Raw genomic sequence first — 19,422 nt, forward strand, 5'->3', positions numbered from 1 at the left:
AATAAATATATGGGTCTTAGTTCAAGAGTTGGAATGAGGTAGCATAGTAAAAGGCCTTTCTTAAAACAAAACATGTCAACTTGCTTATGCACTTTTTACCATTGTGTTGAAAATAGGAACACATTAAGTGCCTTATTCCTCTCTCAAGGCTCTTGTGCAGCCGATGCTGTATGCAACAGGATTTGAACATTTCCATGGAGCTCGCAGACAACACAGGGTCCCAGGTTTGGATGGGAGTACATCCAAGAATCAACATGGTGGATAGATGGGGAACTGGGAATGGCCAACAACTTTAATATGTGCAATTGCAAATCTTTCATAACCATTGAGATGGGCGGCCTGCCAGTCGGTATCTAAACCCTCCTAAAAGTACCCATGACTTGCATGTGTACATAAAGGGTCGAGCACAAAGAGAAGCTAAAACAAGTCTACACATTTCTTTACTTTTTTTAAAAACTATCTACTGCTATATCTCACATATCGGCGCCTTATGTCTCGGGTCACCGAGTACTTGGGTTGGTCAGCTCCCCCAGGGGAGTTCGTTCAGGATGATCTCACGGACATCCTTGATCTCAGTCCCCCCATTGACCCGGTTTTGCTTTTTCATATGGCTCTGCAGAGAAGGGTGGCGGCGGCTTGGACTGCTCCGGAGAGTCTCCCGGCAGTGGGCAAGTCTTTGTCGCGAAAATACCGTCCAGCCAGTAGCGACCCCTGCTACTTAGCCAGGCACCCCACTCCGGAGAGTTTGGTGGTGCAGGCGGCTACGGCCCCGGCAAAGCAGGCGTCGTATCCTACCATCCCTCCGGATAGGGACGACAAACGTTTTGACGGCTGGGCGAAGAAAGTGTTTTCTTCAGGGGGTATGGCGCTTCAGGCGGCCAACTCCATATGTGCCTTGTCTCGTTTCACACACACTCTGTGGAACTGTGTTGCATTAGCGGCTGAACATATTCCAGAAGGTGACGAACTGGATGGTTTCCTTGCTATGGTTCAGGATGGCAAGGATGCCATGTGTGATGCCGTTCAGTCGGGTTTGGACTTGGCGGATTGTGTCAGCCGGTCCATGTCGGCGAGCACCGTAATGCGCAGGTTTGCGTGGTTGCAGAAGTCTGGGTTCACTCCTGATGTGCAGTCCCGGCTCCTCAACATGCCCTTTGACGGTGAACACCTTTTTGGCACTAAGGCTGACGAGAGCTTTGAGAGGTTGCAGACCTCCAAAGCTGCAGCAAAGTCGTTGGGCGCTGCAGTTCGCCAACCTCAGCCTTTTCGTCCTAGGGGACAGCAATGGAGGTTCCTTTCGCTATTACTCGTCCTTCAGTAAAGCGAGGGGAGCTAGCAGTCAAAGAGGCCATCGTAAGAGTGCCAGAGGTGGAAACAAAGGTACTCGAGGTGCCAAGGCGGCTTGGGCAGTTGCCTCTTTTCCCTCAGGCAATTCCGCAGCCGCAGCCGCTACCACTCAGTCATGAGGCCAGGTCCCATGGTTCGCCGGTTGGGGGAAGGCTGGCGCAGCATCTTGTAGAGTGACAAGCCATTACTTTGGATGTGTGGGTTCTGGAGATCTTAACCCACGGCTACTGTCTTCCTTTTCGGCAGAGGCCTCACGACAATCCACCAGGGAGCCTCTCTTTAAAGAGTCCGGATCCGCTCCTTGCGCAGGAAATTCAAGCCCCGCTGGAGAAAGGCGCCATAGAACTGGTGCCTGTAGCGGAGAGGAACAAGGGATGGTATTGCCCTAATTGTTTGATTTCGAAGAAAGACGGGGGATTGAGACCCATCATGGACTTACGCGGTTTGAACAAACTCCTCAGGAAGGACAAGTTCAAGATGGTGACTCTTTCTCAAGTCCTCCAGGCCCTTCAACTTCAGGACTGGTTGGTGTCTCTCGACCTCAAGGATGCTTACTTCCATGTGCCGATCCATCCCAAGCACAAGAAGTACCTGAGGTTCGCGGTTGGTGACTCGCACTTTCAGTTTCGGGTCCTGCCGTTCGGATTGACCTCCGCCCCGAGGGTTTTCACCAGGCTCATGGTGGTGGTGGCAGCGCATCTCAGGAAAGGGGGGATTCACGTCTACCCCTACCTGGACGATTGGTTGATCAGGGGGAGATCTCCTGAGCAAGTCCTGGATCATCTGTCCGTCACCTGCCACTCCCTTCACAGGCTGGGCTTCTCCCACAATTTAAAGAAGTCCCATTTGACACCAACGCAGCGGCTCCAGTACATCGGAGCAGTGCTCGACACGTCCCTGGGGCAGTGTTTTCCTCCTCAGGTGAGGGCTCTTCACATTCAGCAGATGGTGCACAAGTTTCAATTTGCCCAGGATCTCCCAGCGTCCGAGTTCTTGAGATTGCTCGGCCTCATGGCATCCTGCATTCTTCTGGTGCCGGAGGCTCGTCTGCGGATGAGATCCTTGCAGTGGGCACTCAAGCTCCAGTGGTCTCAGTCCTCCGGCAGGCTGTCGGACCCTGTTCAGGTGCCGCCCTCGGTAGCCCGGAACCTCCTGTGGTGGGACGTCGAGGGCAATCTGATGAAGGGGGCCCCATTTTGGCTGCCCTGGCCGGAGGTGACGATCGTGACGGACGCATCCCTCACGGGATGGGGAGTTCATGCCAACGAGTTGACAGTCAGCGGTCGTTGGTCTCCATCGGAGTCCAGACTTCATATCAATCTGTTGGAGCTGAGGGCCGTCAGGCTAGCCCTGAAGGCTTTTCTGCCGACTGTGCGCGGAAAGAGTGTCCTGATTCTAACGGAGAACACGGTGGCCATGCACTACCTCAACAAAAAGGGGGGGGCAGGGTCACTTCCGCTGTGCAGGGAGGCGATGCAGCTCGAATTCTGGGCCATCCCGCAGGAAGTTTCGATCTTGGCTGTTCATCTGGCCGGAGACGACAACGAGACGGCGGACGCTCTGAGCAGGCAGAGCTCGATCTATCACGAGTGGGAGCTGGCTCAGGAGATTCTTCTGGAGATCTTCGCCCTTTGGGGGACCCCTCAAGTGGATCTCTTCGCCTCCAGTGTCAACCGGAAGTGCAAAAGGTTTTGCTTGCGAGAATTTCTTCCAAAAGGAGCCTTAGGAGATGCGTTTGTGGTGGAGTGGTCATTCCCACTGTTGTACGCGTTTCCTCCAGTCCCCGTCATCCAGGAAGTGCTGCGGAGGTTACGGGGGGTGCGGAGAGGCTCCATAGGTTTGATCCTAGGAGAGCGTTGAGTTTTTATATTTCGCGCATGTCCCGGGTCAGAGTGGACGATCAACTTTTCATTGGTTACGCTGGAAAGCGTTTGGGACAAGCTGTGACGAAACAGACTTTGTCTCGTTGGATTATTTTAGCTATCTCCGAGTGTTACCGCTTGGCGAGTAAGGGTCCTCCGGCTGGCTTGCGGGCCCATTCTACCAGGGGAGTGGCTGCGTCTACCGCCCTGCAGAGGGGAGTTCCTATTCGTCACATCTGTGATGCAGCCACCTGGGCTTCAGTTCATACTTTTGTACGTCACTACGCCCTAGATTCCATCAGAGGGCAAGATCTGGCCTTTGGCAAGGCAGATCTCTATTCCGCAATTTGATTGGGCATGCTAAATTTGTATTCTAAATTCTTTCCCACCTCCTTGCTTGGTACTGCTTTGGGAGTCTGTCATAGATATGGAATACGTCGGAGGACCCAATCCCCTCGAAGAACAAGATACTTGCTTACCTGGTAACGTTCTTTCGATGGGATGGTCCGACGACGTATTCCATATCGCTCCCTCCCTGCCTTCCCCGCTGCAGAATTTCTTTTGCGATTGCAGCTTGCGTTCCGCAAGGCCTTGTGTGTCTGACTGACAGAAAACTGGTGGCACACGTTATGGGCGTCGTGCGTCCTACTTATCACATCGAGTGACGTCGGCCGTCGGAGGAGGTCCTCGGGGACGGCGGATTGACGTCATCGACGCAGGACGCAGACGCCAAAGGTTTTCCGAAGCAGCACAGCTGTGGACATTACCTGTCATAGATATGGAATACGTCGTCGGACCATCCCATCGAAATAACATTACCAGGTAAGAAAGTAACTTGTTCTTCCTGCCTTATTAATGCAGCAGAGTCAAATGAAGGATAGACTAGCATGCTGACCAACACAACACAAGCTTCTCTATTTAGCAACAGCTCACACACTGGAATTGTGCAAGCCTGTGGTACAAGTAATACCCTTAAACTCTTTATAGACAGCTGGGTGTGGGTTTAAATCTCACTGAGTGTCTGTTGCTGCTTACAATTATTTATTAACTACCACTTGCTACGAAGATAGCAAATCTCCCCCATCAATGTCAGTAGCCTCATAACCTAGAACACATGCCTGGGATTATTTCTATGTGGCCTTCAATCTGCCTGAAATGGCGGAGGATTGGAGCTACCAATATGCCAATTTGCTCTTGCAAGACAGGCAGAAGCTTTAGGAAATACTTTGAAAATTCAGTATTCTAGCACAGTTGCTTATACTTATTTAACTTATTTTAATTATACCTCTTATATCTCAACTGCCTCTCAAGAAAAGGCCTATGCTGCCTTAGCCATCTCAGGAGAGAGAGGGCGAGAGAAGACCATGGCAAGAGCAGAATCGAGTCCGGGATTGACCCAAACAGAAATAATTATCCACATAGAAGTGCCAGGCATAGATCAAGGCAAGTAAAGGCCCAGACATACATATTCTTCTGTAGAATGGTATCCTGAAGCAGCTCACCCTCTACCAAAAGGTCTATAACATAGAAATAAAAGAGGGCTAGATAATGTTGGCTGTAATTTGAATTTGTATCCTACACCTGTAACAATAAATATTTAAGGCATGTTTGATGACATTCAGGACTGTGATTCAGGGTGTGCCATTAATGATGTCAATATGCAGGACCTTGGTCATGGACAAGAAGGACAAACAGAGATGGTTGTGGGAACTGGTGGTGTGAAAACAACTGCACAGGGAGGATTAGTCATCAACAATCCACAGTGAATATGGTCCAAAATTATCATCTCAGATCACTCACAGACAAGGAAAGTTCAAATAGGAATTGCCAAGGCCCAGAATAGGACCTCTCAGTGGCTGGAGGACATTAAGAGTAAAATGTCATCCCTTACCCTCTATTCAAAGTAAAAGAGTTAGAAAAAAGGCAGATTAAAATTGATGACCGAGTTATTAACCATCAATAATGTATATCAGTAGTAGACAGTTCTCTTATCATCATACTTCAGATGGCTCATTTCTTGGGACCATAGATAGATGAAAGAACTACATGGCCTACCAAAGGGAGCTGTGGAGGATAACCTTACAAGGACTGCAGGAACTGTGCATTTCTGTTCTATAACTAATCCTTACTACCAAACCACTCCAGTCCTACACAGTGCAACTTTATCTCTTCTGAACAACCTGTCTTCTGGTACTGCTTTGTTATCAGGATTTCTGGTTACCTAATGATACTGTTTGAAGTTACAATATACGTTTGCTTCACCCCGGCAATAATTTCTGGTTGGAAGCATATGTTGAGTTTGCATTTCATGTTCAAGAAAGCCTCATTGAGGTTTCCAGAATGTCAAGAAGGGGTGTATCCTCAATGATCATTTTCCAAAAGCATGATCCTTTATTTCACACCTTCACTGGAAACTGACTGTGTTGGAATGTCTTCATATTTGTAATGAAGTTGACTCTGATATCCTTGCTAACACATGTCTCTCAGCCCTATTGGATCTAGATTTTCACCAGGATGTAAGTAGCTAATTACATCTATCCACCGAAGAAATATTCATGTGAGAGTTTAATAAATAAAAGATACATTTTATCTAAGCACAACATGTTAATGAATGGCTTGATAATACACATGTTCCTTATAGGAATGACTTGACCACCTCCTCCCTCGCCATTGGAGTAATACTGTTAGGCTCAGTTAAATGAATATTTAGATTCTTTTGCTACACTTATTCAAATAGTTCATTGTTTCTCGTAATAAAGAGAATGAATGAGAACCACTATAGATACTCTTCCTCCAATAATACTATGCACACTAGTACACCTTCCTTTACTGAAACATTGCTCATCATTGCTCATCATTCTCCATTCTCCAAAATATGAAGATGTGACTATGAATTCTTACTGCTTTTCTTGCGAAAGGAGCAACCATGGAAACTGAAAAGGGGCACGAACATTAAATCAGGGTAAGCTGAATTAGCAAAGTTTGCGAAAATTGTTAATCTTGTGGTAACGCTAGTCCTTACCAACTGGCACCTTGTGGAAGGGTTGTGATAAATCCAGTCATTATTAAACAGTTATTGTCATAAATAGTCTAGATTTTTCCTATGCTTGAATTATGATATTCAAAACAGCTAAACTATCAACATCAATTCAACAAAAACTGCAATTGACTGATCACTAATAATACGCTCTGGACACTGCAGTTACTATTTATGAAAAGGTCATTCTTCCAGTGCTTTAGGTTCTTCTGAAATGCATATGCACGGGTGACATTTCAATATTGCAAGTCTTTCAACCCTTTGTGAACAACTACCCCCTAGGAGAGAGAAGGTCCAGCAAAGCAAGGTTTAATTACACACATATTTTAACATTCCGGAAGGAAAAAATTTTTCTTAGGTGATTTTTTGTTTTCCTGCAAAAAAAATATCTGTTAAACTGCATCTACCACATAGTGGTAAGGAGGCTAGATAGGTGTGTAGGTGTGTCATCCCTTGGTCATTCATTATTGACCAGGTAATAATTATTGAACTTACCACATTCTGATACTTCATGTTGCGTATGGTTGCAAATCAACATTAACTGTTTTGGTGGCATGGATAACACACAATGCCATATGCATTGCAGTTGTTCCTGTGTTTGACCTCATCTATCCCCAACCCGCCAATTCCAATTTACACCACAGTAACAAAATCCTGCTCTCTGCAGATCCTACAGGTGACACCCTCAGTATTTGTTCTGTCACTGATATAGTGCAATGGACCATCAGCAGGTTTTGGGATGATATTTCTGGAGTTTGACTGCTAACTCAGCCAGAACAAGTCTTTGAAGGCACTTAAGCATGAGGTATAGAATCATTTATTGAAATTCTTGAATGTCTTTCTAAGATCAAAGGCATGTCAAACTGCAGCATTCTGCACATTTAGTAATTAATGGACTTGAAAACCTGGGTGTCACTCAAGAAGGGATTTTGCATAAAGTGCTATAAAATGAATGAGATACCCCACTTCAGAGGGGTGGAATACCACCAGGGTAGGGGGAGACAGCCTATGTAGTTGACAAAGCTTAAACAATATGATTCATTGATCACTGCAGTAACATGACATCTCTACCTGTGGTTGGTCTCAAATGTGACCCCAAGGTATTTGATCTTGTAGAAGTAGTAAGGGGATATGCCATGGGATAGAGAAGGATCAAGAATTTCAAAGCAGATGTTCGGGCTGAAAGAGGAGCATCTCCAAGTTTTAGACATTTGGCTTCAAATTTCTCTCCCTCATCCATAAGGTAGTGGAATTCTCTTGATTGGCATTTACTTTCAAATAATCTTGAATGTCTTCAGCATAGGAGTGGTAATAATGCATGCTTAGATATTAACTCCCTAAAAAATCTCACAATCTACATTTATGGGAGGGGAATGGTCTGATGCTAGCTAAAGAAAGCAATGAGAAGATCCACTCTTACGAACTCTCAGAGACTTGAGCTGCCACTGCCATCTGTTGCAAATGCTGACCACGATCCTGCATGTGAAATTGTCTAACATAATCGTAGAGGACTGTGCCTTAAAATCCTCTTGGGCAAGTATACCATCCCAGGTTGTCAGGAGAGCTGCTTCATGATAGAAGCCAGACTGCAGTTCACGCATTAACACTTTTTTTGGGATTTTTGCACACTGTGTAATGTGCCCTTTTTTGCTAAGAGTTGCGTGGTAACACAAATACAGGGAAGAATACCAAAGCAAAATGCACGTACATATTGCTAGTCTTGTCCTCCAGGCCATTGCACAGGTGGCCATACTCAGGAAGGAATTAAGGAATTATATGTGCTCTTCGCATTTTTTAATTACGTTTGCTTAATTGTAGAAGTGGGCGGGGCTTATAATGATTTGTATGTGATTCCGGGAGAACCTACTCACCATTGGCACTTAATACCAGGGGTGTTGCTAGGTCTGGAAAAGATCCAGGGCTACGCTACGTTTTCGACTGTCAGGGCTAGCTAGCCTTTTTGGTTGTAACCCCTGAGCTTCTATCCGGGGCTACAACCAAAAGACCTGGGGCTATAGCCCCCTAATCCCCCCCCCCCTTAGCAACGCCACTGCTTAAAGCGTTTACCCGGCTTACATTTTCTTTTACTGGTAATAAAGTGCAACTAAACTGCGCTTCCCTATAATCAAACGATTTGTTCCAGATGTCCACATGCTGCTTGGGTGAGAGATTTTCCTGACATAGGCATTGCACTTTCAAGACTAGAGGTTGTGTTCCTGGTTCCCTAAGCACACTGCACTTGTGATAGGATACGCTTGTGCGCTGTGTGTCCGCGAAATCTCTTTGTAGAGACAGGTGAGGGATGAAAGGCTTCTCCACAGTAACTACTGAAGGAGCTCCTTTAATGACCAGTATCCCTGGATTTACTTATCGCATTTCTAAATCAAAGCATTGCTGATCACGCGCAGCGCCGTTTGCTGACTTCCCTTGAACACTGCGCGCTTGTGGTCTCACTGTCTGATTCACCACCATGACTCTCTTCCTCTGCAATTATTTTTCTAGAGGCCTATGTGATGTCGTTTCTGCTGGCTCTGATTGCCTGCGGTGAACCTACAGAGTTCACACACCGAGACCCTTTAATGTTCTAAATGGAATAAAGCTAAAATTGTGTCTACACAAACATATTTGAACGCATCGTGTATAAAGGAAGGAATTTAAAAGGCGATTGTTCTTTTAACATACCGCATGTTTAACAGTTTGTTTCCCCAGAGCAGATTGCAGAATAGCATCGTACAACATTTATTTTCCCGCAATTATTTGAATGAACTGGGCATATATATATAATGTAACACATACTTATCACATAATGTCTTCTCTTATTTCAGCGCTCTGAGACCTATTGGTGTGTAGCACAATATATGAAATTAATAATAATAATACTTATTATTATTATACTGTTATAATAACTGTCTTAATATGTAGCTGTGCTCCTCTTGGCTGCACAGTATTAGAACATGGTAGCTCATATGAAATATCTACATGCACATGTAATAAATGGGCGGTTCTATAAACATTAGAAAACATCTGGAGTGAAGCAGCTCTTGACAGTGATAGAGTAATTAAAAAACACCTTTAGAAGAAAAAAGGGAGTGTTGTTTGCAACCTGTGCCCATGCACAACGAAACTGGAGCTAACATCTCCGTTCATAACAAAGCGTATGGAGAGTTCCTGACATCTAAGTAAGCATTGGCTGTCTCCTCCCCTGTGCCGCCCCACTTGGGGGCTGGAGTTAAGCTGCTGCCCACATTGCGTCAGTTAGCACATTTGCAGTAACAGTTTTTTTTTCGCCTGTGCCTCGATTCTGACTGGGAAATAAAGCACATGAGAATGAGCGCAAGGACTTATAAAGTTGACAGCCAGGTGTAAACTGGGAACCAAAAGAGGCCCTGGAAATAATTTTCAAAGTGGCCTCATATTACACATTTTCAGCAAGCTCAGCCCTTTTTCTCTGGGAAAATGTGGACATACCACAGAAAAGAGGCCCCACCGGGGAAATCTCCAGAGTTCCCTATAGGCCAGTCCACCCTTGTTGACAGCGCATATCCCTTGACTCAGGATTGTGGATTCACCTGTGGCAGTCACTTCTCTACAGCACGCCCACACACACTCTGTGCCAAAGCACTGGCTAACAGTATTGAATATGCATGCACCAACAGAGTGTGATTTTCCTACTTGTGTTTGTATGAAGAGTACAAACAAGTAGTGCAACTACTGAGCTTGTTAATTGCCCCCCTAGTCGGGGTTGGTCAAGCTTTTCTAGACCTGCCTGCAATATTTTCATCCCACTTTATAGTGATAAAAGTGTCTTGTGACTCGAACCATATATTTTCTATGGGGTCAACCCAACCTGAAACGCTTCGAATCAATAGGACATAAATTGTTTCTGAGCATTTCGAATCAGCTCGATCATTTACACTGTGGGTACTATACTTTGCTTAGTGATGTGGTTTGGTCGGATTCAAGACTCTTTGACCCCATCGGCACCTATAGGTTCAAAGAGTCTGGTTTTGTCTCAACCTATTAAAGTCACTCCAAGCTCTAGTTCCACAATCCCCTTGTCAACTTACACCATTTTTTAGTTTTTCAAAAATCTTAAGAAGGTACAGTATTAAACTTCCAAAGGTACCACATTCAAACATGTGTATAAATTAGGAACGGTTTATAAAGGCTTCCCACCTGAAATGTGAAAGTGTAATATTCCATTTCAGCCTATCGACATATTCCTCAAGGCCATCTAGTAACCCTGGCTGGAAGTACACCTCCATTTCCTAGCCACATCTGCAAGGCATTGTGGGTATGCAAATTACCCCAAAAGCAAGTTGTTTGCTCCAGAAAAGTGCCCTTGTCTTACAGGGCAGTGATAGTTTACACATAGCTCAATCAACCTAAGACAGACAATCTTTAAGACTGCATATTTGACTACGAACTGGAAGTGTACTTCCAGCGATGGTTAATAGGTGGAGCTGTGGAATGTGTGACTTGACTCAAATGGAATAATACATATGTATATTCACTGAAAACAACTTTGTTAAAGGACATTATGGTTAAGTTGCACTAATAAAAAAACCTATCAAATTCACTGAAAAATCTTTGTTAAAGGGACATAATGTATAAGTTGCACTAATAAAAACCTATCAAATTCATTGCAAGGTAAAATCGAAAAACCAAAGAAATTCACCAGTTATGATAGGTTATGCATGCAACCATAACTCGCGCCACCACCATGCACTGCTAAGACTAACATCCAAGACATTTAAGATGACTTCACAAATGGCCTCAATGATGACATCACTTATGACATCAATGATGATGAATAGTCCCTACAAGGGGTTTTGTTTAGAATGTATCTAGCAACATATGAAGGGTGATAGGGAGACCTCTCATGAGCTACTCATGCCCTCATTACAAGCTGGGCGCAAAAGCATACCGGGCACCGGTAATCCCTTTGCTCCCTATTCCGAGGTCCCTTTGCGGGTCCTTCCGTTCTGCCTGGTTTTAGCAGGCGTTAAGGACGGGACCCGCAAAGGGATACCGGGGTCAATAACGGTACCGTAAATTACTGCCTTCCCCCTTCTCATTGAGCCCTATGGGGGCTCGAATGGGAATGGGGAATGGCTTTTCGAATGGGGACTTACTGGTCCTGCAATGGTCGGAACAGACCGGTAAGTCCCCACACAACCAAGTCGGTGGCGGTACCGGTTTTGGTGCTAGTCATGGCACTAGTAGCGCCATGACTAGCACCAACCTCGGAATGAGGCCCATGGTATTGAAGTGTTGATAATACAGCAATCTAATAATACACACACATAGGCAATGGCTGCAGCATGGGCCATTGAAGTATACTATTTTTAATTTGGTAATAATGGTCAGTAGAATCATAAATCCAAGCCTATCAGCTTCTTGACTAATGTTAAACAGTACAGGAAATACTACTCACATGTTTTAGTTATATGAGAGCATCAATGCATACACATCTAACTCTAGTTAGGTGGAAATAAACACCATGACCAGAAAATGGCACTAAATTTAGAGTTCATCATTACTTATAAAACAAATAATTGTCTGTCAGGGACCTGCTTATCGTCCCATGTATGTGCACCATGAGCTCAGGCCAAACCCTAACAAAAGTACATAAATAAAATAGCACAAGAATAAGGTCTGCATATATAGCAACTTTATGGTATGTGTTTCATGTTTTTAATATATTATGACCAGATTAAATCATCTGTTTAAAATTCTCACTGTCACTGAACAAAATCAACTACCCGATAGGTGATGTCATCAGTGATGTCATCCATCATGCCATTTGTGATGTCTTTTTTGATGTCCTCAGTGTTAGTCTTAGCAGTGCATGGTGGTGGCATGACTTATGGCTGCGTAGCATACCATTATTGCTGAATGTATTCGTTTTTTTGATTTTACCTTGCAACTATAATGCCCCTTAGCAAAGCTTTTTTTTCAATGAATTTCATAGGTTTTTCTTTGTGCAACGTAACCATAACGTCCCTTTAAGAAAGTGTTTTCAATGAATTTCGTAGGATTTTATTAGTGCAACTTAACCATAACCTCCTGTTAACAAAGTTTTGTCAGTGAATTTCATAGGTTTTCATTAGTGAAAATGTTTCATGATGTTACAGCACTGTATATAAGTTATTAATAATGTCAACATATAGGAAAGCCTGCATCCTAGTCTAGTGTCCACAATACCCCCATAATGTGACCAATGGCCAGTGCTCATGGCTTGGAGCCATGGCCAGTCTTCAGAATCCGTTGGTCATGGGATTCAGCCATGCTGCATGCTCCAATAAGCAAATCAGAGTAGACATTTGTCCTTGCCTAGGGACAGGCCCGCTGCCCAGGCACCACAGTTATATCACTATTCTTTGTACTTACATTTTGACACTTTGGAAACAATAACACACAGGATAAATTTGCAAAAGCATGTTTTCGAGCCCTTGCTTATACTTCTCGTGTAAGTTTACTGAAATCCAGTCTAGCACTTTGGGCTGCAGCCACGAGCAGATTTTTTTTTCTCATTCAAACCTATTACCACAAAGCTGGTCCCAGGTGACCGCGCCCATTTTAACCACATTGCCAGTGCCTGGTGGCCATTGCGAGTGGGCAGATTGTCCGGGGCATGTCCATGACCTGGACAATATGTCACTGGCCATGGCCACAGGCTATATCAGTCACCAAAGGTATATCGCTATTTTTAGTACCAACATTATGGAACTTTTCAGATAATAAAATCCAGACACATTTGTGAAACCATGCTTTTGGGTTCTTGCCAATGCTCCTCGCACATGTTTGCTGCAAATCCGTCTGTTTTATTTTTTGAAATGTGTAAAAATGTAGGTACACAAAATAGTGATATAACTTAGCCCCCTTCTGACAAAATCCATTCAATTTTTGCACACACATTCAAAGTTGGGTCTATAATCTTTTTGCAAACATTTGTACAGATTTGTCAAACAGCATAGTTATAAGTCATCTAAATATGTTGGGACCCTACAATCATTTTGCCCCCTCTTAACAAAATCCCACCAAACTTTGAAAAAACATTAAATGTTGGGTCTAACTTCCTCTTTCAAACTAACTTGTACTCAGATTTGTCAAATGGCAACACATTTAAGCCATTCAAACATTTCAGTAGCACCCCTATAATTTTGCCCCCTCTTGTCAAAAAGGCACCAAAACTTCCAAAAGCTATGCCAGCTGGGGCTACATCTATATTGCAAAATGTCATGCTGTTTCTTTGATTGGCACCAAAAACTGCTCTTCACCGACCCTGAATGCAGAAATATGCATGGATGTCCTCAAACATTTGTCAAGTTTGTGAACATCACCGAGATGTAGGGTGACCAGACGTCCCAGTTTTGCCAGGGCTGTCCTGTAAATTGGAGCTCTGTCACCCTTTGTCAAGATTATGTTTCCATTGGAAACTGCAGTGGTCCTGGTTTTTGGTAGTAGGTCCTCATAGCTGGCAGGCACAGCTCACACAGAATAATTGCCTAATTTTACACCTTAAGATAGTGTTAATTTGTGATAAATTAGTGATAAATGAATTATAGTATGTGTTTATTGGAACAGTAACATTTAAACCCCTTCTCCTCCAACGCTACTGAAGTGTAATGCCTTGACTGGCACTTTCAAGAGTTAGGGCCTCATTACGAGTTTGGAGGCAGACATGCCCTTAACAAGGGCATGGCTGCCTTGAAACTCGGGTCCGGGTTCCCAGAATGGGGAAATACTGGGCCATTCCGATCTTGGAGGGCCCGGTATTTCCCCATTCAGGGTACCCGGACCCGGACCATCCCCATTTGAGCCCTCATAGGGCTTAATGGGAATGGGGAGCATGCTAACAACGGGCCCGTTAATGACGGGCCTGTTGTTAGCATGCTGGGCCACTCACGGACCCGCTAAGGACGTCTGGTAAAACCAGGAGTCCAGAGCGGGTCCCCCGAGCAGACCTCGTAATAGTGTGGTAAGGGGTTAACGGCTCCGGCACATTTACCGGCGCCGTTAACCCCTTGCCGCACACCTCGTAATGAGTCCTTTAGTCCTACTTTTATGTTAGTTGCCCTGTCCCTGTTACTTTTTAAATCTGGTCACCACTATAGAGATGTCCACGAACATCTGAGATGTTTGTGGAAATCGATGATGAAAATCAACCGATTTTTGCCTTTTTCTGGCCATAGCCCATAACATCCTCATAACCCCTCACCTCCTTAGAGATTGTTTCATCAGTTTCACAAGTGTAATGTTTTTTATATTTTTTTACCATGATGCCTGTGGACTAAGGGCACAGTATGCAACACATTGGCGTCCTTTTAAAAAATGTGGACGCACCTCATGTTGCGTGATAATTGTTCAATCAGCAGGCGCGTACGATGTCCATGAATGTCATGCAGCTTCCTGATTGTCCCAGAGGCGTCTGTAGACAGCGAATCAGGAAGTCAGTCTGTGGACCAGAAGCCTATATAACTCATTTGTTTACTTAGATTTTGGCATTTTGATGGGTCTTCTGGATGGATAAACACCACATTTGCAAAAGCTAGCTATTGGGACCAGTCCACTGCTCCTCACACACGTTTGGTACAAATCCATGCAGATGTTTGGGCTGTAGACTCGCACAACATTTGTTTCCATTCATGTCTGTATTTCAAACGTTTTGGGACCCCCCATTAACTTTGCTCCCCTGTACGAATCCGCATAAAACTTTGCTAAATAATTCAGAGGTGGCCATATAATGTTTCACGAAGTTTAGTGCAAATTTGTCGATCGCCACCAAAGTTATAAGCCACCCAAAAACTGCTCTTCCTATGGAAACCTAACCATAACTACAGGGCCGCTACCACATGCCCTGTAACACACACACACACATATATTTATAAACCTAAGTATATTAATTATATGTTTATATATTGTTTTATTTGTATTTTGTATTATTTATACATTTATATTTTCTTTATTATGTGTTTGTCCAAAGTCCTCCTCCACAAAAGCTCCTGCATCTCTGAAAGCTACACAATTATGCATGAAGTTCAAGCACATGGGTCCTTATATTGCCAATGGGTTTGAACCTTTGGTTTGAACTTTTCGTAAATTGGAACTTGGGTCAAACCTTACGAACGTCCTGAAATTGAGGTGGTTGAAAGTTTGAACAAAACATTTTCACAGCACTACCCCAAGTAGGTTCCACTGGGGTTATTGAGTAGAGAAGAATGTATGATTTAAGTAAAGATAAACATATTCAGATACTATTGATCTCATCAATTCAGGAAAAAAAAATCCACAATGTGGAGGACAAAATACAAATTTAAAGACCTTCATTAAACTGAGTGATCATCAAAACTGTTAGGAACATTTTGGTGATGAAAGAGAGTATTATTTCATGATTGAGATATTCTGCCACTGTTCTTTGTGGCTCTTTGTTTGTGAATTTTGAGCATTGAGCTGTGATAGTAATATCCTAGTATGTTCTTATGTTTATTATTGATATAATACTGTTTTATTTTTGCAGTGGTGTCGAAGAGGTCAATGCATAAAATATGGAGACTATGGCCCCAGACCAGTAAGTGGAGCTTGGTCTGATTGGTCCAAATGGTCAGAGTGTTCCCGGAACTGTGGAGGCGGAGTGACATATCAGGAGAGACTCTGCAACAATCCAAAGTAGGTAATGAAATGGAAAGTTCTAAATGTAAATGTCTTCACTTAATGTTTATGCTTATTTTTATTAATGTAAAGGATGCAGTCTGTTTAATCTTAGTGTGATATAGTGCACACACGCTAACTCATGCTGGGTTGCCCATCACCAAACATGGGGGCAGCTGCACTGTTGCATCCATGGTAATGTTATTTACTTACAGGCCCGGGTAGTTCTGTAATCTTGACAGTAGCTCTTATCAGTACTGCAAGATTAGTGTTGTCTTCCCGAGGAACCTTAAAACCTTCATATATTTTCATGTCAAGAGTGAGAGGTTGATCCAGTTCTCATATTTTAGATGATGACAATTTGCGTTCTGGTATTTGTAGTGTTACATATCTTACAGATAATGCAAGCATTTAGATAGTGACTTTGAATGCAATTTGAGGAAAGCAAAGCAGGGCTTTTGGCGGGTTGCCAGCTTGGTTGTCAGCACGCTATTGTGTATTTACTTCTTATCCGAATTCTGCACACAATGTGTATTCTATGCATTACATTATCTGTATAATGATATCATCCCAGCTATTAAATGCACACAATGTCAGAATCACAACTTTCTTCCCCCGCTGCATCCCACTCTCCCTATGTTCATAGCATCTATTTCCTGCTTTCCCATTCTTATCATCACTTCACTCATTTACATTCTTCCTGTAAACTAATGTCTTGATACCCTACCCTTGGCGGGGCAAAATATCCCACTCTACCCGCAAGCCAAGGTACTCTGACACTAATGCAGTACAGTACTGCAGTGGTGATTTGGTGCAATATGAAAGCATAACACTATAACATACCAAAATATCACTATGTGTCTGTCCAATACAATCATGCCTCTAGCATGATGCCAATCTCATATCATTGACAAGTGTGTTTATTTTCCATTTTCCTTCCACTTTCATTGGATCAAAACTATATGGGCGCGATACTGATTATCAGAAACGCGCATCTTTTCCAACAGTCCGCTCACTGCTCCCACTGTTAAGATTTAGTTTATGCTAGCTGATTTTTTATTATTTCTCATTTTAAAAATGTTTTCTCATAAAGGCTACACAACACAATGTATTTTTCTTCTTAAAAAGTCATTTTGAAATATATAACTGTATGTGAGAACAACATGGAGATTTCTGAGCAGCATGATTGGTGACATGATGCCGTTGGTGCTAACAACTATGGACCTAAAGTTCAATGTTATTAAAATACATGTTCATTGTAAGGCTTGTTTATAAACAACATATTTTGTTTCCTTTCCCGGTAAACATTGTCGCTTCAATTACGTTAGGCAGCAATTTTGTTTAGCACTTATCCTTGTGCCATTACATACCCCAGGTGGGTCAAGATTGTGAAGCAGCATGATGGGTGACCCATCTTTCAGTCAAAGGCAATGTGGTGACATTCCTGGGCTCGAGTGAGTTGAGGAATTCTGTTGGACAGTTTACAGCATCATCCGAATCCACCACCGTAGTGATTGAGTTGTACTCTGTTACTGTGCACGGAAGCATATCCTGAATCTGATTCTAGGGACTGGACCTCGTGTCAGAACGGTCCTTGATGTTTTGCCGATTTCAAGCAACTGTCTCATGTGTGAAGGTGCAGATTTTGGAGGAAAGGGATGGGGTGTCCAAATGTCATGTAGCTAGTAATGTACGGAACAACATAACAGGTACCTATGTCACATTTGGTGCAGATTTGTGAAATGGTGTGGAATTGTATAAGGAACTTCGCCAAGCCACAAACCCACAAACACATTTTGACTTGTGCTGAAATCCGGGGAATGGGATGGGGTTTCCAAATGTCATGTAGCCAGTAATGTCTGGAGGGTCCTAACAGGCAACTATGCACAAATTGGTGCAGGCTGGTGAAACGGTGTGGTTATGTATAAGGAACAACGGTTCGGCGAAGCCACAAACTCACAAACAAATTTGTACATGTGCTGAAATCTAGGGAGAGGGTGGGTGTCTAAACATGCAACTATGCAACATTTGGTGCAGATTGGTGAAATAGTGTGGAATTATATAAGGATCAATGCTTTGCCACAAACACACAAACCACCAAACAAATTTGGACTTTTGCTGAAATCTGAGCGAAAATGGTGTGGTGTCCAAATGTCATGTAGCCAGTAATGTCTGGATTGTCCTAAAAGCAACTATGCAAAATTTGGTGCAGATCGATGAAACAGTGTGGAATTGTATAAGGAACAACGCTTTGCCACAAATCCTGCCACAAACACCTTTTCACTTTTATATATATAGATAATGGGAATGGAGGTCTGACGGCAGATTTATGAAATGTCTCTGACTCTCATCCGGAAATGGTGTACTTACATTTTTAATTCAGCATCTTTCCTTGCCATTTAACTCAAATATGCCACAGAGTGTCATGTAAGGAGTGCACACACTGTTTGACACTTGGCATGTGTTGCTTACTATTATATGGTTGTGTATGTTGCACCATATGCGAGACTTCACTATGACATTTTCCAAGCTTCTGATTCACCTGCTTTATTTGCACTACATGTGTTTCCATACATTTCCTAACTCTATTGGTTTATTCTAACCTTGTGGTTAGATTGTTAAAGGTTTAACTCATTTGCATTGAGCTCATCTCCTTTCACACGCTTTTTAATTGGATGGCTCTCTTTTCAACATATATTGGTTAAACACAACTTGCAATTGGTTGCTTCAGAAGAAGTATGAGTGGAGTGAATGATTATGTACATTTCAACCCATCCCTATGTGAGGTGTTGACAGTGTGGCATTGAGATAGTAATGTGACATCCTCTCCTATTGACCTAAGCAGTTTAGCACTATCTTATCATTCTCATCATTGTGAATCAATTATCTCTGATATACTTTGCAACTCGTTGGAAGAATTACTTGCCTGGTTTCCTTTTTTCATGATCTCATCTATCCTGCCTTTGACCTTTCCAGTTGGGACTTAGCTGCTTCCTAACCTCATCCTCTTAAAATGACGAGGATATTTGTGTATGTTTACATACTATATGTGCGTGTATCTATATAGTTTATGTCTTCACAAAGGTGTCTTTATTTCTATTATTTACATATGGTGAGGGTTATGTGCAAGCTTCTAAAACAAATCAATTATTCCTAATCAATCCTGCTTCATGTGTAATTGCAGTCTACATGACTTATTTCTTACCAAATGGAGCCGTATCCTACAGAGGGGAGTGTTGTGCCTTATTTTCTCTGTCTTACCAGACATATCTTCTACCAGTTATTCCTCTCCTCACACAGGCTTATGACCTTCATTGTATTACATTTTGACATACCGCTCAGGAACACAATTTGTTATATGTCATTCAAATGCTTGCCTGGGAATTCAACTAGACCAGTGTGCAGTGTTCTATCTTTTATCTGTGGGGTCTATGATATTTCTTTGTTGCTCTCTGATGACCTCACTATCGCATCTGAAGCTTGGGAACTGATTCTCCCCCCTTGTCTTAACCAATTACTGTG

General features: G+C 43.2%; 1 protein-coding gene across 3 annotated transcripts in view; it reads left to right on the forward strand.

The window, feature by feature from the left end:
* ADAMTS18 (ADAM metallopeptidase with thrombospondin type 1 motif 18) overlaps nt 1-19,422 on the forward strand; it is a 524,586-nt gene that overhangs the window by 308,048 nt on the left and 197,116 nt on the right. For all 3 annotated transcript variants that reach the window (XM_069652914.1, XM_069652924.1, XM_069652934.1), the window contains one exon: nt 15,770-15,918. In XM_069652914.1, the coding sequence (XP_069509015.1) occupies nt 15,770-15,918 (149 nt within the window). The remainder of the gene's footprint in view (nt 1-15,769; nt 15,919-19,422) is intronic.

Source organism: Ambystoma mexicanum, chromosome 1p (genome assembly GCF_040938575.1).
Source record: "Ambystoma mexicanum isolate Mex_15411 chromosome 1p, UKY_AmexF1_1, whole genome shotgun sequence".
Lineage (NCBI taxonomy): Eukaryota > Metazoa > Chordata > Amphibia > Caudata > Ambystomatidae > Ambystoma > Ambystoma mexicanum.